The 17,503-nt window shown below is 41.0% G+C and overlaps 1 protein-coding gene across 5 annotated transcripts in view; it reads right to left on the minus strand.

The window, feature by feature from the left end:
• Positions 1–17,503, minus strand: part of actn1 (actinin, alpha 1) — a 58,297-nt gene that overhangs the window by 17,824 nt on the left and 22,970 nt on the right. For 3 of the 5 annotated variants that reach the window (XM_074692027.1, XM_074692026.1, XM_074692024.1), the window contains exons 2-8: positions 10,938–11,052; positions 10,445–10,564; positions 5,107–5,193; positions 4,443–4,530; positions 2,302–2,380; positions 2,056–2,137; positions 488–573 (exon numbers count right to left, since the gene is read on the minus strand). In XM_074692027.1, coding sequence (XP_074548128.1) covers positions 488–573; positions 2,056–2,137; positions 2,302–2,380; positions 4,443–4,530; positions 5,107–5,193; positions 10,445–10,564; positions 10,938–11,052 — 657 coding nt within the window. The remainder of the gene's footprint in view (positions 1–487; positions 574–2,055; positions 2,138–2,301; positions 2,381–4,442; positions 4,531–5,106; positions 5,194–10,444; positions 10,565–10,937; positions 11,053–17,503) is intronic. The other 2 variants (XM_074692028.1, XM_074692025.1) reach the window with 1 other exon arrangement.

Here is a 17,503-nt window from a genome sequence, read left to right on the forward strand (position 1 = left end):
GATTCATTATTCACCTCACGTTAGCTGTTGCTCTTGATTTGGATTGTAACCCTCCTTTTAAACGGTTCATCCTCCATGACACTAAACTTCAGCCTAATTAGTTCCTCTCCATCAGCAGTCACGGCTTTTATCTTGAGCGGTCAGGTTCATTTGTCAGTCAAACTCCTCCACACCTCCCACTCTGCTCAGCCTCTGCTCTGCCAAACTAAAATGCCATCAGGGCCGGATATGACCACCTGTGGTGCCGTGACAACCTGGTAGACTGGAGATGCACTTGTGCTCATCGCCTCTAAGAACAGAAAGTTGTCATCCCATCATGCATTTGGTGCTGTGAACCATGCGAAAAGTGAAGGAGAGCGGCCCCGGTGGGGGGCGTGGTGCACTGCAGAGAGAAGGGAACTGTTAGGAGAATCACAGAAAGTGGAAACAAGGGAGGAGGAAGAGGAGGAAGAGGAGGAGGAGGAGGGAGACGCTGCATCCAGGATACCTTCTGGGCGCCGGAGAAGGCGTGGTAGAAGCTAGAGACGTAGGTCATGATGGCTTTCTCATCCGGACGGGCAGTGCCCACAATGTCTGTAGGAGAGAGGAGGTTGAAGGGAGGGTGGAGGATGGAGGATGGAGGGGAGTCGAGGGTGTTAAACAAAGAGCAGTACATCACAGAAAACATCACAGAGAGCTCAGGTTCAGCTCTCCACATAAACAATATTCAAAGTAGGAGATAAAATCTCTGCATCACCGTCCAGATGTTCTGATAGAGAGGATTTTCAGTCTCAAACACAGAAAACACACTTCATGTCTGTACACTAAAAAAACAGAACATACTTCAGGTCTCTGAACAGCAGCATGTGTGAAAGTCGATGCCAGAATATTCTCTCTCAGAGCTGAGAAGGTCACACTGTGCAGACTTTTTCAAAGCGACTAATCTTCATCAAATATTGAGATTATTACTCAACTTTCTTAACACTCTGCTGCATCATAATACTTCATTCTGACTGGTCAAACATGCATGACAATGATTACTTCTAAATAGTAAAAAGTGATACCAGGGACAACCAAATGACAAAGCAAATTGGAACACAATAGAATGTATCAAAGCAGAGTAGAATGAAATCAAGGGGATGAAACGGATCAGAATGGAATATTTCTGATTGGTCAAAACTAGTGCTGTCAGGCAATCAATCTAGTTAATCTAATTAATCCAATTAACTACAGGATTTGTAATAAATTAATCTAATTAATCACATTTTAATCTCATATCTGCTTAAGGTCCCCAAATAAAGAATCTGAATTCTAGGACATTACAAAACTGTAGTACATGACTAATCAAATGATTACACGAAGAGGAGAAGATTTGTAAATCCACATATTTTTCAACCCGCCAATATTTTTTGCTGCCATTGAAGTCTAGACGTCTATTAAATTGCAACCGTATGTCAATCAAAATCCTGCGCGTAAACTACTGTGGGTGAGAGCGGTGCGCTTTTTGGATGAGAGATCAGCATGGATATGAGGAGAAGATGTGAGATGACAGAGGCATAGCGAGACGCTGTAAGTCAGAAAAGTTCATTCAGCTTACGCTCAAACTGAGGATGTGTCGCGGTAGTTGAAAGAGAAAGGGTGATGTGATCGTGATCGTGCAGCTATCTTGCATTAATTTTTAGAATGCATTAATTTGCAGTGTAATTAATTCATCTAATTAATACATTTAAGTGACAGCCCTAGTCAAAACCCCATGACACCAGCGACGACAGATCACACAAACCCACAGAAAAGAACCTGGACTCTACTTCTTCCTGTAGGGGTCCTGCTCACCCTGTCAGAGGCCTCCTGTGCAAACATGTAAACTGACGTCAAGAGGAATGTGAAGAATGTGCTCTGCCCTTATTCACGCCTTTGCACACCTGGATAATCGCTTCAGGAGCACAGGCGGGGCTGTCAAGATTGAAGGTTTCAGGGTAGTTACAGAATTACGGTGTGTCTGTGACCTGAGAAAACCTTCAGAGAGAGAACATTCTGGACTTTTATCAGGTAAAGTCTTCCTATCCTTTCTCTCACCTTCTGCGTCCAACATTTTGGGGATGTCCAGGTATTTCTCGGCCACGTCAAAGGCTGTGTTCAGGTTGGTCATGGGGTCGTCCTGTTGACACGAATTTAGAAGAACATCAACGCCTGGTATTGCAGCACATTCAACAGTTTACAAGGATGACAATGTTGGCAAAGTTTCATAACATGAGACACATGCTTTTTCTTCTGTTTCCTCTTTTTGACACCAGGTGTAAAGAGGTTTTAACGCTCACTGACCTTGCGAAGTTTTCCATAGTCGATGAGCTCTGGACGATGTCGATGAATGAGCGCGCAGAAACCCAAACCGTCTTTCCAGCTGCAAGAAAACAACAAACATGATGAGGACGATGAGAAAGAAACTATCCATTTGTGCAGCTGTAGCAGCTCTAAAACTAGTTTCTACCCACAGAACTGCTTGTCAAAGTTGGCATCAGGATAGATAGAGGATTAAAATGTGTAGAGCTGCTGTGTTTTAAACCCAGCACAGAGTTCAGGAAGGTTAAATGAAATTCTGCCTTGAAATCGATGATGATGTGTTTGCGCAGATATTAGATATAATTTTAGTTTGGCCTTCTCTGCTCCATTGATCAGCGGCCTTGGAGCTGAAAGCAGGCGCTCTCTGTTTTAAGTTTCCCTTCTGCAAGATACAGCACATTATGGTTATTTAGATGTATAACCTGCACTAAAAGCCTCTTTATTACACGAGTAAGGCTTTACAAGGTGACTCTTCTTCCTGGAGCAGATGGATCTGGAGTAAAAAAAAAACTATCAGGACTCTTCCCGGTGTTCCTCTCATCTCATGACTGAGACGTGCAGCTATCATCTCTCACAGAGAGAGAGCACATCAAAGGTCTGCTCTGATAATCCTCCTCCTGCAGCGGGACCATCAGGCCTCCCTCTTAACCCTCTCCTGAAGCGACCTCCCCTCCACCTTTCCTTTGGCCTCAGCTTTCATCCACATCTGAGGATCTCAGTGGGCTTCTCTCAATAATTCAGCAGGTGTGGAGGCGTCCTGTCACACAGGGACTGATGCCTGGCTGAGCTCACTCGACAGGAATACAGGAATGCAAACTCTTTACTTTGCGTGTATAAAGAAATATTTCTGGCAAATGTTTCCAAACCAAATATGCAGACAACCATGTTTTTAGTCCAAAGCTGTGTCCTCATGAGGAGGATGCAGGGAATCATCCAAGGGCTTCCAGGTACAAACAGTACATTCAGAGAGAACTCGTGGTGCCCTTGTGCAGATTTTTGCCTTTGTGCGTAGTAATTAAACTCTGCAGGATAAATCTTTCAATCTGGATAAAAAACAGCATTTGAACTCACCAAAGTGAATGCAAACTTAATATGAATAATACAATCTAAACATGAGCAACTGTTTTGAGTTTTATATGTTCCTACACATGATTAATGTTCCTCCTGTGTTTGTCTGGAGATCCTGCATGTAACCATGGCCGCATTGTTTACATATGAGATCAGCTGTTAGCAGCCTGTAGAATGTCAATGCTAACTGGTGCTAGGCTGGATGTTTCTCCACAAGGTGAGAACAAGGAGGTGAGGATGACGTGCTGGTTCTCAGGTGTGAGCTAAGAAGTGATGACATCGACCTGTCCGTCCATCCATCATTATGGTAACCAAGATCTATCTGCAATAAGATGAACAAGCTAACTGTGCTAACCCAGCAACAGGGGGAAAACCAGAAGGCAGAGTAGCATCATGCTATTTGTAGAAATTCTATTCTATTCTATTGTGTGTGTGTGTTTTTTGATGGTAAAAATTGTGGTGTTAGCGCTCTTGGTTAACTTAACATCAAAGGTAAGAATACATTAGATATGTTTCACAGGTGATGGTTATTTTAGCTGTTTTCTTCAACTTCTGAGACTTCTGGATGAAAAGATATTTTTTGTGTCCGCTCAAAATAAAAGCATGTTTATTATAATAAAGTTACCCTGATAAGAAAAAGTTGAATTTCAAAATAAAAGCATCACTAACAACTGTTTTAAGATGAATTCCTGTCCCTAAAGCTTGTCCCATCACAGTGAATTGTGTCATGTATAATTATAATCCTGGCTCTTTATCGTGTGACAGGAAGGAAACAAATGTGAGCACAATAAAGTGTTTCTGCATTGATATGAAAAAAACAGAAGTTATTAAAAGGTGTTTTGTTCAGCTGCATCAACATGTTGATTTTTGCAGAAGTGCAGCATATCTTGGCAAAGCTTTTTAAAGACTCTTAGATGTGAACCATCAAGCTGAATAGGTGACAAAAATGCACCTGAGTTAAATATCTTTTGATAGCTACTTTGGTTGTAAGTGTGTATGTTTGTGGGGTGTTTTTTCATTTTGGCAGTTTTTCCACTTTATCTGGAGAGCCTCACCTGATGTGAAAGTTCTGGATGTTGACATTCTTGTACGGCGCAGTCTTCCTCTGGCACCACAACAGGAGGCCCTCTTTGGCAGACGTCTCTGCAGGCGGAGAGAGAAGGGGAGAAACTCTCAGGCTCTTACTTTGACAGACTCTCTGCTAATCCCTGTTTAGTGCTGGATTAAGAAGAGGTGGTGTGAATGAGAAGCATGCGTGGTGGCTGTGATTGTTTTGTGCTTTCTCGTTGGATACCGAGCTGTTCGTTGGACTGTGATGAACCCAAAGAGGAGAGATAGTTTCAAACGCTGAAGCTGAACAATGACAGCCAACGACTTCTCACAGCTCAATTGGATTACACTAGAAATGCTTTATATACAGTGTGTTAACCAAGAAGAGAGCATTACATAAACATTTCCTCTGCTGGAGTAAAGGAGCAGTCCGTGAAGCTTTCAGATTGTAATGAGTGTGCATTAACTCGGTCTATATGTGGCAGCAACACACAAAGAGCTGAGACACTGTGTCCATGAAAAGTGTTTTCAAGTGCAAATGAAGAAGCTTTCACACACACACACACACACACACACACACACACACACACACACACACACACACACACACACACACACACACACACACACACACACACACACACACACACACACACACACACACAGTACCTTCCACAGAAATGTCTTGGATGGCGAAGCGGAGGATTATAGTCCAGATCATTCCCAGGGTCATCTTAGCGTTGCCGTCTACGATCTCTGAGTGAGAGCAAAGAAACACTTTTTATTAGATTTCAAGCTTCACACATTCATCAAATCCAGCATAGATGTAGCCTAGAGAGGCAAGTGAGGAGAAAAAAATGTTCTTTAGTTTTTTGAGGAGGATGAAATTACTGGCTTTCTGCATTCAGAGCTTCAGAATGTGAGAGGAGGAAAAAGTCACATCTATGACCTTTTTTTTTACGAACTTCTTTGTTTTTGAGTTTTGAAAAAAGTTAAGGTTGAGTATCTTTTCTTACTTCGTTTATTGAAGTTTTCCTATTTATGACAACAGGTCAAAAAGAATTTCGTAATGATAATGTTTTTTTTTTATGTTGTAATACTAATTTCCATCACTGGAGACAGAATTAAAGAGGGATACTGCTTTGACCCATAGTTAGTGCAAAATCTTCATAAAATACAGGTTAAATCTGCATAACCTTAAGATGCTACAAGGAGGATCTGTTTTAATCACACTCCCTCGCCACCTTGTGGCCTGGAGTCTTCGCACACTGTTGTTAATGACTTTTAGTGAGGCGTGCATTTGTTTTGGAATTAAATGGAGGTCAGATCAAAACAAATTTTTCTTGTTCAATACAACTTTTTACTAGATACAAAGTGCTGAGGTAAAGTATTTATCAGTACAGTTATATAGTGCTACAGTTTGAAACATGACACCAAGCAAACATTCTAGCAGCCGGCTAAATGTTAGCAACAACGGCTGCTTGGGCTAACGTGACAAAAGGAAACACTATCACTTTGTGAGTAGTTAAGTAGCTGCTAATATTTAGCGCAGCTGGCAATCTGGTGCTCCAAGACGTGTCTGTAATGTGTAACGTTAGTAAATCCTGACTAGCTATGTCCTGCCAGTTATCTACCAAGCAGAGCTAACGTAACCTCACTCTTCATTTTATTGATAGACTCTCAAGTTTGAGCAGACCACTGCAGAATAACTGCTGACTGTGGGTTGGAATGAACATTATCACAAACAGCTTAGACCCCATGTTAAAGAGTGATACAGCCCGAGCTAAAGGCTAATTAGCTTTTAGCTTGGGCTGTATCACTCTCCTGTTTATCTTTCTTCTGCTCTTCTGTCCTTTTCCTGTCTCACAGTTAGGCTCCAGTGTCTACCATCACTACAAAATTAATCACAAAAATCGTTTTCAGCAGAGAAAAACACAAGTCTCTGTCTTTAATCTCTGAACAAATAACCTGTAGCCTTTAATATTGGCGCTGATGATCTCATTTTTAAGTGCAGATTACAATCAGGCATATATCTAGAAGGGAGACTTCTTCAAGATCACTTAGAAAATCCTCACAATTTTTCTTTCTAATATAAAATACTTTTTAAAACTTCCTTTGAAAATCTGTGTCTGAACTCTATTTATGGGTGTTTGAGGTCAGCAGACTTATTTCAGTCTCAGATAATCTGTTGATTCAACATTGAGTCACACACTGCTCGACTCTCAGCTCACAGAGCTCCCGTAGGAGACCGGACCAGTGAGTAATAAAGTTCTTCTGAATGAAACGTGTGATGATTCATTGCTTTGTGTCTCAAACTGTTAATCTGTCAGTCAGCTGCAGTTTGAGGCTGTGAATGAACGTCCTGTTTGCTCCTCTTCTGTGCCGTCCATAATGAAAATCCCTTTAAAAGCTAGCCCTGTTTGCCCGTCCGTCAATAATCATTCGTTTCTCCCTCTAATCCAATAAGGCTCGCTCCTCGGACGCTCAGCTGTGACAGACAAACTGTGACTGTCAGATGTCTAAACATGTAACGCGCCGAGAAAGACGCCTCAGATTGAATTAAGAGGCAGAAAAATCAAGCTCTGTTTCTGAGGCCGACACATGCAGATACATGCTGAGATTAGCCCTAATGAACACGACTGATCAACCTGGGGGAGGAACGCAAATCCTGTTAAATCCATTTGAAACTTCGCCCCCCCACCCTCCGTCATCCCTCACCGACAACAAACCCCCTGATGTGCTGCACAAACCTGAGTCTCATCCCAGCCCAGCCGCCTGCAGGGCTGCAGGGCTGCAAGCTGCAGGCCGCTCCACCAGGAGGATTCAGAGCAGCTAATCTGTCTGGAATGCTGCTCTGGCTTAAAGTTCTTATTCCAGTCTCTGTGCACGACAAAATCTCTAATTTAAGAAGATACTCTTTTCCTTTTTGATCATAAAAGTCTTGTTTTCTTGGACCATGCTGAGAAAATCAGCTTGTGGAATTACTTTACTCTTTTGAAAAGCTTAAAAACGCAGTATATGAATTGGCAAATATTTGTCGATGCATGCGTGCATCTGTTCAAACTTTTCTGTCTTTTTATGTTGAAGTACGTTGTCTTTAAAGAGGGGGTACTATGCCAACTTTTTATTGCCTCTCTGATAGGGATGTAGTACTTTTACACGTGCCAGAGTTCAACAAAGATTTTAAATATCTCAAGCTGTTGTCTTGAAAACCCTCATTATAGCCTGTTCCTTCAAGCTACTGTCTCTTTAAGAAACATCAAGGCACATCCGGAACCCTTAGTTACTCTTTCTATACAAAAAAGTTTGGTTTCGATACCAACTGGTGATGTCACCAGTTGAGCAAATATCATGCTTATCTCACTAAATTCTTGTATTTGTTGTGGAAAAGCCATTCAGAGCATCTAGAAGTCTAATTCAGGGGTTAACTCAACATGTTTACCTCTAGACTTAAAACTTTGCACACTTTAAATATTGACTTAGGACATCTCTAACTTGAAAAGCACTCAGAGAGCTCAGACCTCCACCAAGCACATTTTGATTGTCACGCAACACTTTAGTCCTACTTTAATGTTATACTCCCTTTCAGCAGACTGTCTGCTGGTGTTAGTTGCAGGTTTGTACGATAATTTGTTACCTGACAGTGTTAAAAACTATGATGACCCAGTACATATTTCATATTCCAGATCTTAGTACCCAGAATATTACCAGGATTTGGATCGTATTTTTACATCTGTCAGAAATTATGGTGACCTTGTCTTGTATTGTTTTACAAAGCAATCCGACCATTCATCGTGGAGTTATATACACATATTGTGAAAACGGCCCTATCTCACGATGATAAAGAATCTTTCTAAAAAAGTCCTGGATCCAGATGGTGATCTGGATCACCTCCAAAATTTCATCACTTCTTCCTTATCTCATTTTGAGCATTTCCTGAAAATTTAATTTGTTGGTTACTTATTGAGTTATGTTGTTCACAAACAGACAGACAAACTCTCCCAAAACCATAACCTCCTTGGCGGCGGTAATAAGTATTTGAAACATCCGTAGACAGTGTAATAAACAACAGAAATTCACCAGTTCTTCTACCGTCAGCCAGAAGTGACCACATTTAGACAGGAGGGTGGGTGTCGCTTTAAGTGAGGTAAACATTTCAGAGCAGCTTATCACTCACAGTTTGGTTTCACTTCCAGAAAATACCAGAGATGTGTGTATGGTTGTGACAGAGGAAGGTAAACCGATTGTGTGAGAGAAGGAGAGTGAAGGGGGGTGAGAGGGGAGTTTACTCGACTAAAGAGCTGTTTACTCTCTGATGGGAGGAGGACAGACATCCCCGAGTTATTTGCGCTGAACAATGAGCAGCCTCGGGCCCTGAGGGGGTTGCTGATCCTGAAATCTACTCTGAGAAAATGCACCGCAAAGCACAAACTCTGCCGGAAAACCCTCCAATAAGGATCTCATTAAATGGCACAGCAAGAGGGAGTGAGAAAGACGGGGAGGAAGCAAAGGACTACACAATGTTAATAGCTGAATCCTGGTTATTGACTTGGCTCAGGCTCTGAATGAAATCTCGAGGTGAGAATCTGACAGGTAAACAAACCTAGAAAAGGTCTTAGATATTCTCTCTGAACCCATGCAGTCATCTCATTGTAACACCTCAGGTATTTCTAGCAACTCTGTCATACCTTGGTCCATTACATTACTACAAAGAGTGCAAGTTCATCTGTATCTGGTAAATCTCAGTTTCACTGTTAACAGTAAATTACAGAGCAGCTTCACTCTGGCTTACTTCAGCAATTAAGCACAGAAAATTAACTTAATTTCTTGTTATAACTGAACAATAAATACGCTTAAACTCCCCTGAATATCATCATCTGTTTCTGGCAAGTCTCAGTTTCACTGTAAAAAGTACGTAACACAGGGGCATCTGTCTGACTTACTTCAGCAGTACAGAGGGAATTTGCAAAAACGTAATCTCTTGTTATTTAAGCACAATAAACGGTTCACATATAACAATGCAATCTGTTTATGGTAAGTCTCAGCTTCTCTGTAGATGGTAAACTACGGAGAAGCTGAGACTGGTGTACCTCAGTTGTTTTATTAGTATGAGAAAAAAGCAAAAAAATGTTTGTAAATGATGCACAATACACAGGTAAAACTACTCTGAATACCATCATCTATTTGTGGTAAGTCTCAGTTTCACTGTAAATAGTAAGTAACGCAGAGATAGCACTCTGGCTTACTTCAGCAGTAAAAACGGAAGTTTCAAAAACTTAATCTCTGGCTATTTAAGTACAATAAAAGGTTCACGAACAACACTGAATCTGTTTACAGTGAGTCTCAGCTTCTCTGTAGATAGTAAACTACACAAAGGCTTCTTCCTGGTGTGTCTCAGTTGCTTTATTAGTGTGAAAAAAGCAACATTTCTTGTAAAGGATGCACAGTAATCAGGTAAAACCACTCTGGATACCATCATCTATTCCTGGTAAGTCTCAGTTTCACTGTAAATAGTAAGTAACACAGAGCCATCACTCTGGCTTACTTCAGCAGTAAAAATCACACAGCACAAACTAAATCTTCTGTTGTTTTTGCACAATGGTTTGAATCTATAGAATAACACTTTTATCTATTTCTGGTGAGTCTCAGTTTCACTGTACCAATAAATTACACAGGCTTCCTTCAGCAGTTTGAGTAGTGTGGAAAAAACTTTCAAGTTTCTTGTTAATAATGCACAATAAAGGAGTCTTGAGTTTTCTGCAGTAACATCATATAGCCTATACTTGGTAAGTCACAGTTTCACTGTAAATAGTAAATCATACAGAGGGGTTACTCTGGATTACTTTAGCAACCTTTGCTTACTATTTATTTATAAATAAGGGATATTAAGTTTGCTGGAATTACATTGCGAACAGTTTTTTAAGTGTTCGTTTGTTTGACAAAGGTTGGATTAATTCTGCCTAAATTATTTCGGGGCACTTTGAAACAGACATATGACATCTCTTACCCTCTGCTCCAATAGAAACCAGTTTGACTCCTTTGCTGGCGATGAAGTCGAGGGCTTTGTTTACGTTTGAGATCTTGTGGACTCTCATCTTGCCTCTTTCTGGTTTGGCCAATCGTTCACCTGGACAGGTGAGTAAATATAGGTCAGTCTTTGCATATTTGACAGTTAGATCTGGAACAGTACATGTGATACAACAAACAGCTTTTATGCAGGCATAAGTGAAGGTAAAGGCAGGTAAAAGGTTGTTAACATTAGTTACTGGAGACCTTATTAATCCTTTATATGAGATTACTTTGTCACAGCAGGACATCAGCTCTAACACTGAGCAAATAAACACTTAGGCAAAAAACTTAGTGGACCTTATAATTAATTTGTAATTTAACTCCCTGCATGAAAGCTAACAAACATGTTCTCTAAAACGTCCAACCCTCTCTTGAAGGTCGAGCCCGGTATCCAAACTCAGCGTGAGGCACACTCTGGTAATCCTGCTTACCTGAGATGACCTCCAGCAGCAGCATGAGTTTCAGTCCATCCCGGAAGTCCTCCTCGATGTTCTCGATCTGCGTGCCTGCTTTCCTCAGGTGAGAGTTGCACCAGGCTGTGAATGTCTGCACAGATGAAAAAAATAAACAATCATCAGAGGTGTAATCACCTGTTAGAGCCCGAGCGCTGTGGGTCACGACACCAGCTGGTTATGTGACATTTAGACCTGTAAATCTCAGCTTCATGTGTCTGTGAGTGAAAACTTTAATCACAACCAGCTGTGGTGAAGTTTAAACCCATGAAAAGGAAACTCTTTCAGTTGTTTCGCAGCAGACCAGTTCACTAATTAACATGTTTCCCATTGGTTTTATAAGTCAAACACTTCTGCGAGAAACCGTTCTCTGACGCTAACAAGCTTTGTCTTGCAGCTCAGCACACTGCAGCTTTGTGTACTGTACACTGGAGGTGTAGCATGCTTTGGATTGTCTGGCACTGGAAAACATCTGGAGCAGCTGCCCAACAGGAGCTGGCAGGAGGAGCAAACGCCTCTTTATGAGCACCCGGGTTAATTACGCCCAGACTCCGAACGCCCGGCACTGTGCTTCCTCCAGAGAGCCGAGGGAGGACCTGCAGCGGCTGAGCCAGGCGTGTATGAAAGCCGGCTCTGTCTCGTACTGGCCGGGGGACAAAAGCCACTTAAAAGTCACTGGCGGGCTGGTTTCTGAGCGCTCGTGGAACTTCCTCTATGAGATCACTCTTAAGAATAGAGCAACATGAGGTTTACACGTCAATCAATAAACTGAGAGCCACACTGTGATGTGGGCGGGTTTGCTGGAAAGTTGTGGGAGATTCAACCAATGAAAAAGCTGTAGAGCAGTAAGAAGATAGTGCAGAAGAAGCTGAGGGAAACATGCTGATTATATGGTGTTTTATCTTAAAGGGTAGAGCTGACAGAAAAAGACCAGCGCTGATTTATGTGGCGTGCACACGCCCTCCAACTGAAAGATACTGAACTGCTTTAGAGTCCATCTGAAGCCGAGCTCCAACAGGCTCTAAACATTTCACTTATTCCTGATCGATGGTCACTTCAGACGCTTGCCAAAGACTTCAAACTGTCAAGGCAGGTCTGTGGTGTCAGCAGCTAATGTGAAAAGTGTTTAATTGAATCAACGTGTTAAAGATGTGCTCGGCCTGCAGATTCAATACTTCCTGTTTCTCTGTTATCCAGGATGCAATCGTCCCACTCTTACCTCTCCCTTCCCCTTTTTCAGTTCCCTTTCCCACAAATGAAATAAAAATAGACGCCTCCCAAAATGACAACGCAAAAGTGCAACTCCTAAAGTTTGGTAATAACTCAGCAAAATAATGGTTCAAACTGCAACATTTGCTCACTTTGATTTCACTTCTCCAATTATAAACATCTGTAGCTGAAAGCATTTTATCCCGGTAAACAATAGTCATTTATGATAATGGGGTGTCATAAATAGATAAGAATCTGAAATATTTTCACCAGATTTTGCTTAAACAAGTTCAAATGTAGCGACATGAAGAAAATAGTTTCTGAAACTCTCATGAAGTCATCCTAGCTTGGTTTAAATGTAAGTTTTTAAGACTCAATCTCAACTTTTTGAGTGTAACTCAAAGCTGTTTTCATGGTTTTAGTTTTTTTTAGTACCATCTCTGGGAGTGTACTTCAATTCCTCATACTTTTAAAATCTGTTAAATGAAATCTTTTTACCCATTACGTTACGGATCTGATCAAAGACTCTAATGTGTCGCTATAGAAAACTCTGAGCTTTTAAATGATTTCAAAAGTTATCAAATGAAAATATTTCACTCCTGTTAAGTGTGCAGGAAAAAAATAAACAAGTGAATATCAAAAATGTGTTATGAATCAGGCTGCAAATGTTTTTTTTTGTGCTATAAAGGTTGACTGTTTAACATGGGCTCTAATGAGGTTTCCTCGACTTTTGGGGGAAGCCTCAAGTGGACAAATGAGGAACTGCAGTTTTTTTTTAATTACCACATTGGCTTTATTCTTAACACCCCAGGTTACTGCATGGCTCTGGTCGTGTAGCTTGTGTTTAAAACTGGAAAGCTTATTCAGATGAGAGGTAGAGGTTTTGATTGTTTCAGAAAGAGATGGGACTAGTTTCAACAGTTCAAATATCAAATTTCATATATCATTTTCCGCAACGTAAAAAACCACCTGTATCATTTCGCAGGCAGTACATCTCTAGCTCTAACTGTTGTCATGTTGAATCAGTAAAAACAGGATTACACTAACAGCAATCTCCTGCTGCCAGACTGCCGCAGCCCCCTGCTGTGCACACCATATCACCAAAAAAAGTCAGATAAGTTAAACAGGACAATGTCTTTCAAGGCTGTTTCTATATGCATATTAAGCTGATTCCCTCTGTATGTGAACCTTCTTTAGGCAAAGGATAAGAAAAAGAGAGCAAAGTTCACAAAACATAGTTAACTTTGTCTCGATAATGCAGAAGGCGCCGAGAGGGAAGATTTTGACTCCTGCTCAGTGTAACTGTAACAGGAGCAGACAGCTGAAAATGTCTAAAGTCCTTGAGGAGAAAGTTGTGAAAACGTCTCAAAGTTCCGTGAAGGAATGTTATCTTGTTAAATGTGCTGGAAGGAGGCTAAGTTTGGCTGCTCCGGGCTCAGCGACAGGCCTCCTCCTGACAAGAATTAGCCGGGCCTCCTGCAGCTCCGCTAACTCTCTGGGTCACTGTGGAGTTTGGCTGCAGCACAAAGTCATGGCTGGCAGCCACCTGCGCCGTCACATGACCCGCTGGCTGTGTTATGGTCAACACTCCCAGGCCTGTTCAGGTGCTCTGGAGCTCTTAGCGGGGCACGACACGGAGATACTGCTTCAGTGGTTACAGCAGCAGATTACAGACAGTCACATAGAGCGTGACAGGGAAAAGTTCAGGTCAGTTTTTTCACACAAAATCCTTAGAATATGAAAAAAAAAATACTACAACAGATTATAAGTTATCTTATTTTAAGTTTTAAAGGAGGATGTCTTGCAAAGTCACACCAGATGGAGTAACCTTCGTAAAACAAAGATGTCAAAATCACAAAACTAGTGCCGTCAGGTGATTAACAACAATCGAATTAATTCCAGGATTTGTAATTAATTAATCTAATTATTCACATTTTAACCTCATATCTGCCTAAGGTTCCCAAATAAATAATTTGAATTCTAGGACATTACGAAATTGAAGTGCATGACTAATCAAATAAATACACTAAGAAGAGAAGATTCGTAAATCCTTTTTTTTCCAACTGGCCATTATTAAAATGTCCGTGTTCGCTGCCATTGACGTGGTGCAACTGCATCTATAGAAATTAATTATGTTTTTCATCAGGGGGAGGCAGGGTCTGGTGGAGCTTGTCAATCAAAACCATGATCGTAGACTACTGTGGGTAAGAGCGGTGTGCTCTTTGGATGAGAGCTCAGCATGGATATGAGGACAAGATGTGAGATGACAGAGGCATAGCAGAAAAGTTCAGGCAGCTCATGCTACAACTGAGGATGTGTCGCGGTAGTTCAGAGAGAAAAAAAAGTATGTTTGTTGTTTTTGGGATCAAAAACAGGAAGAGAGACATTAAAAGAAGAAATTCCACTCTTCTTAGATAATTTTTCTGTTTACATTGACATAGAAAAAAATAATATTTGGGTCTTGAAGGATCACGGATTCAAGATGCTCTGAAAATGGCTGGCAGCAAATGAGTTATTCACAATAGTTTTAATAACACATTAATTTGCGGTGTAATAAGTTAATACTATTAATGCATTAAAGTGACAGCCCTACTCAAAACTAACCAAACTTTTTTGACTAAAGTTCTCATTAAACATGAGTTCATGGTTTTCAGAAAGCTAGAGTCATATGACTAGGGATGGGTGCCGACTTCTGTCAAAAGTACCAAGTACCGTTTCCGGAAAAAATCAGGAGGTACCATGTTTAGGTACCTAAATGCATCCTTGTGACTATGAGGGAGTGGAAGAGTAGGCGATTTTCCATGCTGGACATGAACACAGCATTGTAAGGCTATATATTAAAGAAGTAATACGTTAAATGGAAAAAAAAATATATCATGAAACACACTGATATTTTTCACCAAATAAACACAAAAAAGTACCTGAAATAGGTACCGTTCAGTACCAGTACCGATTGCCAGGTGCTGGGCATCAGTGCCAAATCATTTCATATGTGAAAGGTATCCATCCCTACATGACTGAAGATTGCCCGTCACAAGTCCTGAATTATGTCTTTTCCTGTCTTGATCTGCCTCTGTAAACCTTTTAACCTGTTGACTTCAGGCCTGACGCTGTTCATTATGACAGTTTGTTAGTGTAAGTAAAAACAAACTGACGTCACGTAAGTGTTTTAGTATGGAAATCATCAGGGTTTCTAAAGGCATGTCTGACTTCCTGTCTCGCCAGATCTGCCTTGTGCTGACTGATGTGTCATTGATGCTTCAACATACTTCACAAATGTAAATCTTATATCTTTGCTGTGGACAGCTTTGGATTGCCGTAGAAGAGACGGGGCTGGACTTAGGGGAAGTAAACATTGAGTACAACTGAAACCAATCAGTTCCTTTACAGTAGAGGTCGACCGATATGGGTTTTTTGGGGGCCGATGCCGATGCCGATGCTTTCCAAATTTGGGCAGCCGATGCCGATATGCATAGCCGATTTTTCCAATTTGATATTCAGGCCGATTGTTAAATAAATATATATTTATCACATTTTTGTGAAACGCAGCAATTTCTGAGCAACTAAAGGAAATCTATTACAACAAGTCGTGTCCAGTCCTCTGAACATTTATTCAGCTTTCAAAACAATGAAATATTTTGTCTGAGTAAACACACAATGTAACAAGCAGTAGTAAACATTCACACTCTTCTTTAAATGTCAAAAAAGAAATTTAAACTTATTAATCTAATTTGAACAAAAGTATGTAATTTATCCAAGTGGTTCCACAAGTTTGAGGTGCTCATCTTTTTTGTGCCTGATCAAAAATTGCGTCATTTTATACAACGGATCAAAAATCGGCTTTTTAAAAGAAAATACGGCCGATGGCCGATAGAGACAAATGTCCAAATATCGGCCCGATATATCGGCCGGCCGATATATCGGTCTACCTCTACTTTACAGTGACAGAGATCTGATGGGATCTGGTGGGATGGTAGTCAGTATTTTTAATGTGACTAAGTCCATGTCTTAAAAAATGTCTTTCTTTTATGGTAAAACATCAGAGGGACTCAGTTGTTACTGCCCACAGCTGAATAAATGTATGTTATAGATAACTGAGCTGTGTTCAGTGGGCACCATGTGATCTTGTTTTACACTCTCTGTCTGCACATTATGTGCTGTGAATCTGTGTTAGCTGCTAACATGTCTGCTCACAGTCCCAAACACAAATTCCCCCTCATCCACACAGAAAATTATCATCATTACCCCAGCTTAAACACAGCTTCAGCACAACAAGTCATGAAACACAGCGAAGTGAAAGTAAGAGCAACTCTGTCTGTCTGCTGGAGGAACTGGAGGGTCGTAAATTGTGAGAGCCCTCCATCCCTCCCTTCCTCCGCTCTCTGCCTCCTCTCTCTGGTCTCAGCCTCCCAGCGCTGAGGCGAGCTGTAAAAACAACGGGGGTCAAGAGCGGGAGGAATCTGCTCTGCATCAGTTTCAGGGAAAGTTGCCAGTCAGCGTCATTAAGGCAATATTTTTCCCTTAGCAACTGCTGAATGCAGAGCTCAGCGAGCAAACAACACAGAGGCAGCCAACCTTGATGCTCAAATTAGATCATAAAATAGAAAAAAGGACAAAACTACCGAGTTAAGCTGCATTTATCTACCAGATCAGTTGTGCTCTTTTGATCTTAGCATCTTTAGGAAGCCAACAACAATTAAAAAACATTGTAAATCAGAAAATCTTCACATTAGAGGAGCTGAAACAGGTGCATTTTTCGCTTTCCTTGTTCAAAATATCAGGAAAACACTTTCAGTAGAAAATTATAAAAACAAAGTTTTCTTCCAGATAGACAGATTATGACTTATGATGCAGAATCCATACTCTTAGGTATGTATTTGCATATAAAATGTTGTGGTTTTTGTTTGTGTCAGAGTAGAATTGACCAACCAGGAGTCAGCAGGAGAAGCAGACTGGGGCAAAAGCAGGTGTCCTAGATTTCTGAGATCAAGACAGAATTCTGGGAAAAACCTGACAAAGCTTGACCGAAAGACTCTGTCGAAATTACAACAAAATCAGTTCTTGTTTAAGCTTCATGCCACTAAAGGAAGCCAGAGTGAAGCCACTGTGGAGCTTACTGCTTAAAGTGAAACTGAGACTCGCAAGAAATACATGAAGTGATGCCTTGAAGGTGGATGTGATGGACTGAGAAATGAAGGTGTTTTCTGCTGACATGACCACAGCATGGGAAAATAAGACTTTACTGAGTCATTTAGCACCAACCTCTACACCACAAGAAGTACAGAGGAGTTAGACAAGTCTTTAATAGATGCATTCACTGTTATCTATGAAATATT

This window comes from Halichoeres trimaculatus, unplaced genomic scaffold (genome assembly GCF_033239565.1).
Source record: "Halichoeres trimaculatus isolate MK-OKI-2021-1 unplaced genomic scaffold, fHalTri1.1 fHalTri1_scaffold_17, whole genome shotgun sequence".
In the NCBI taxonomy this organism is placed as follows: domain Eukaryota; kingdom Metazoa; phylum Chordata; class Actinopteri; order Labriformes; family Labridae; genus Halichoeres; species Halichoeres trimaculatus.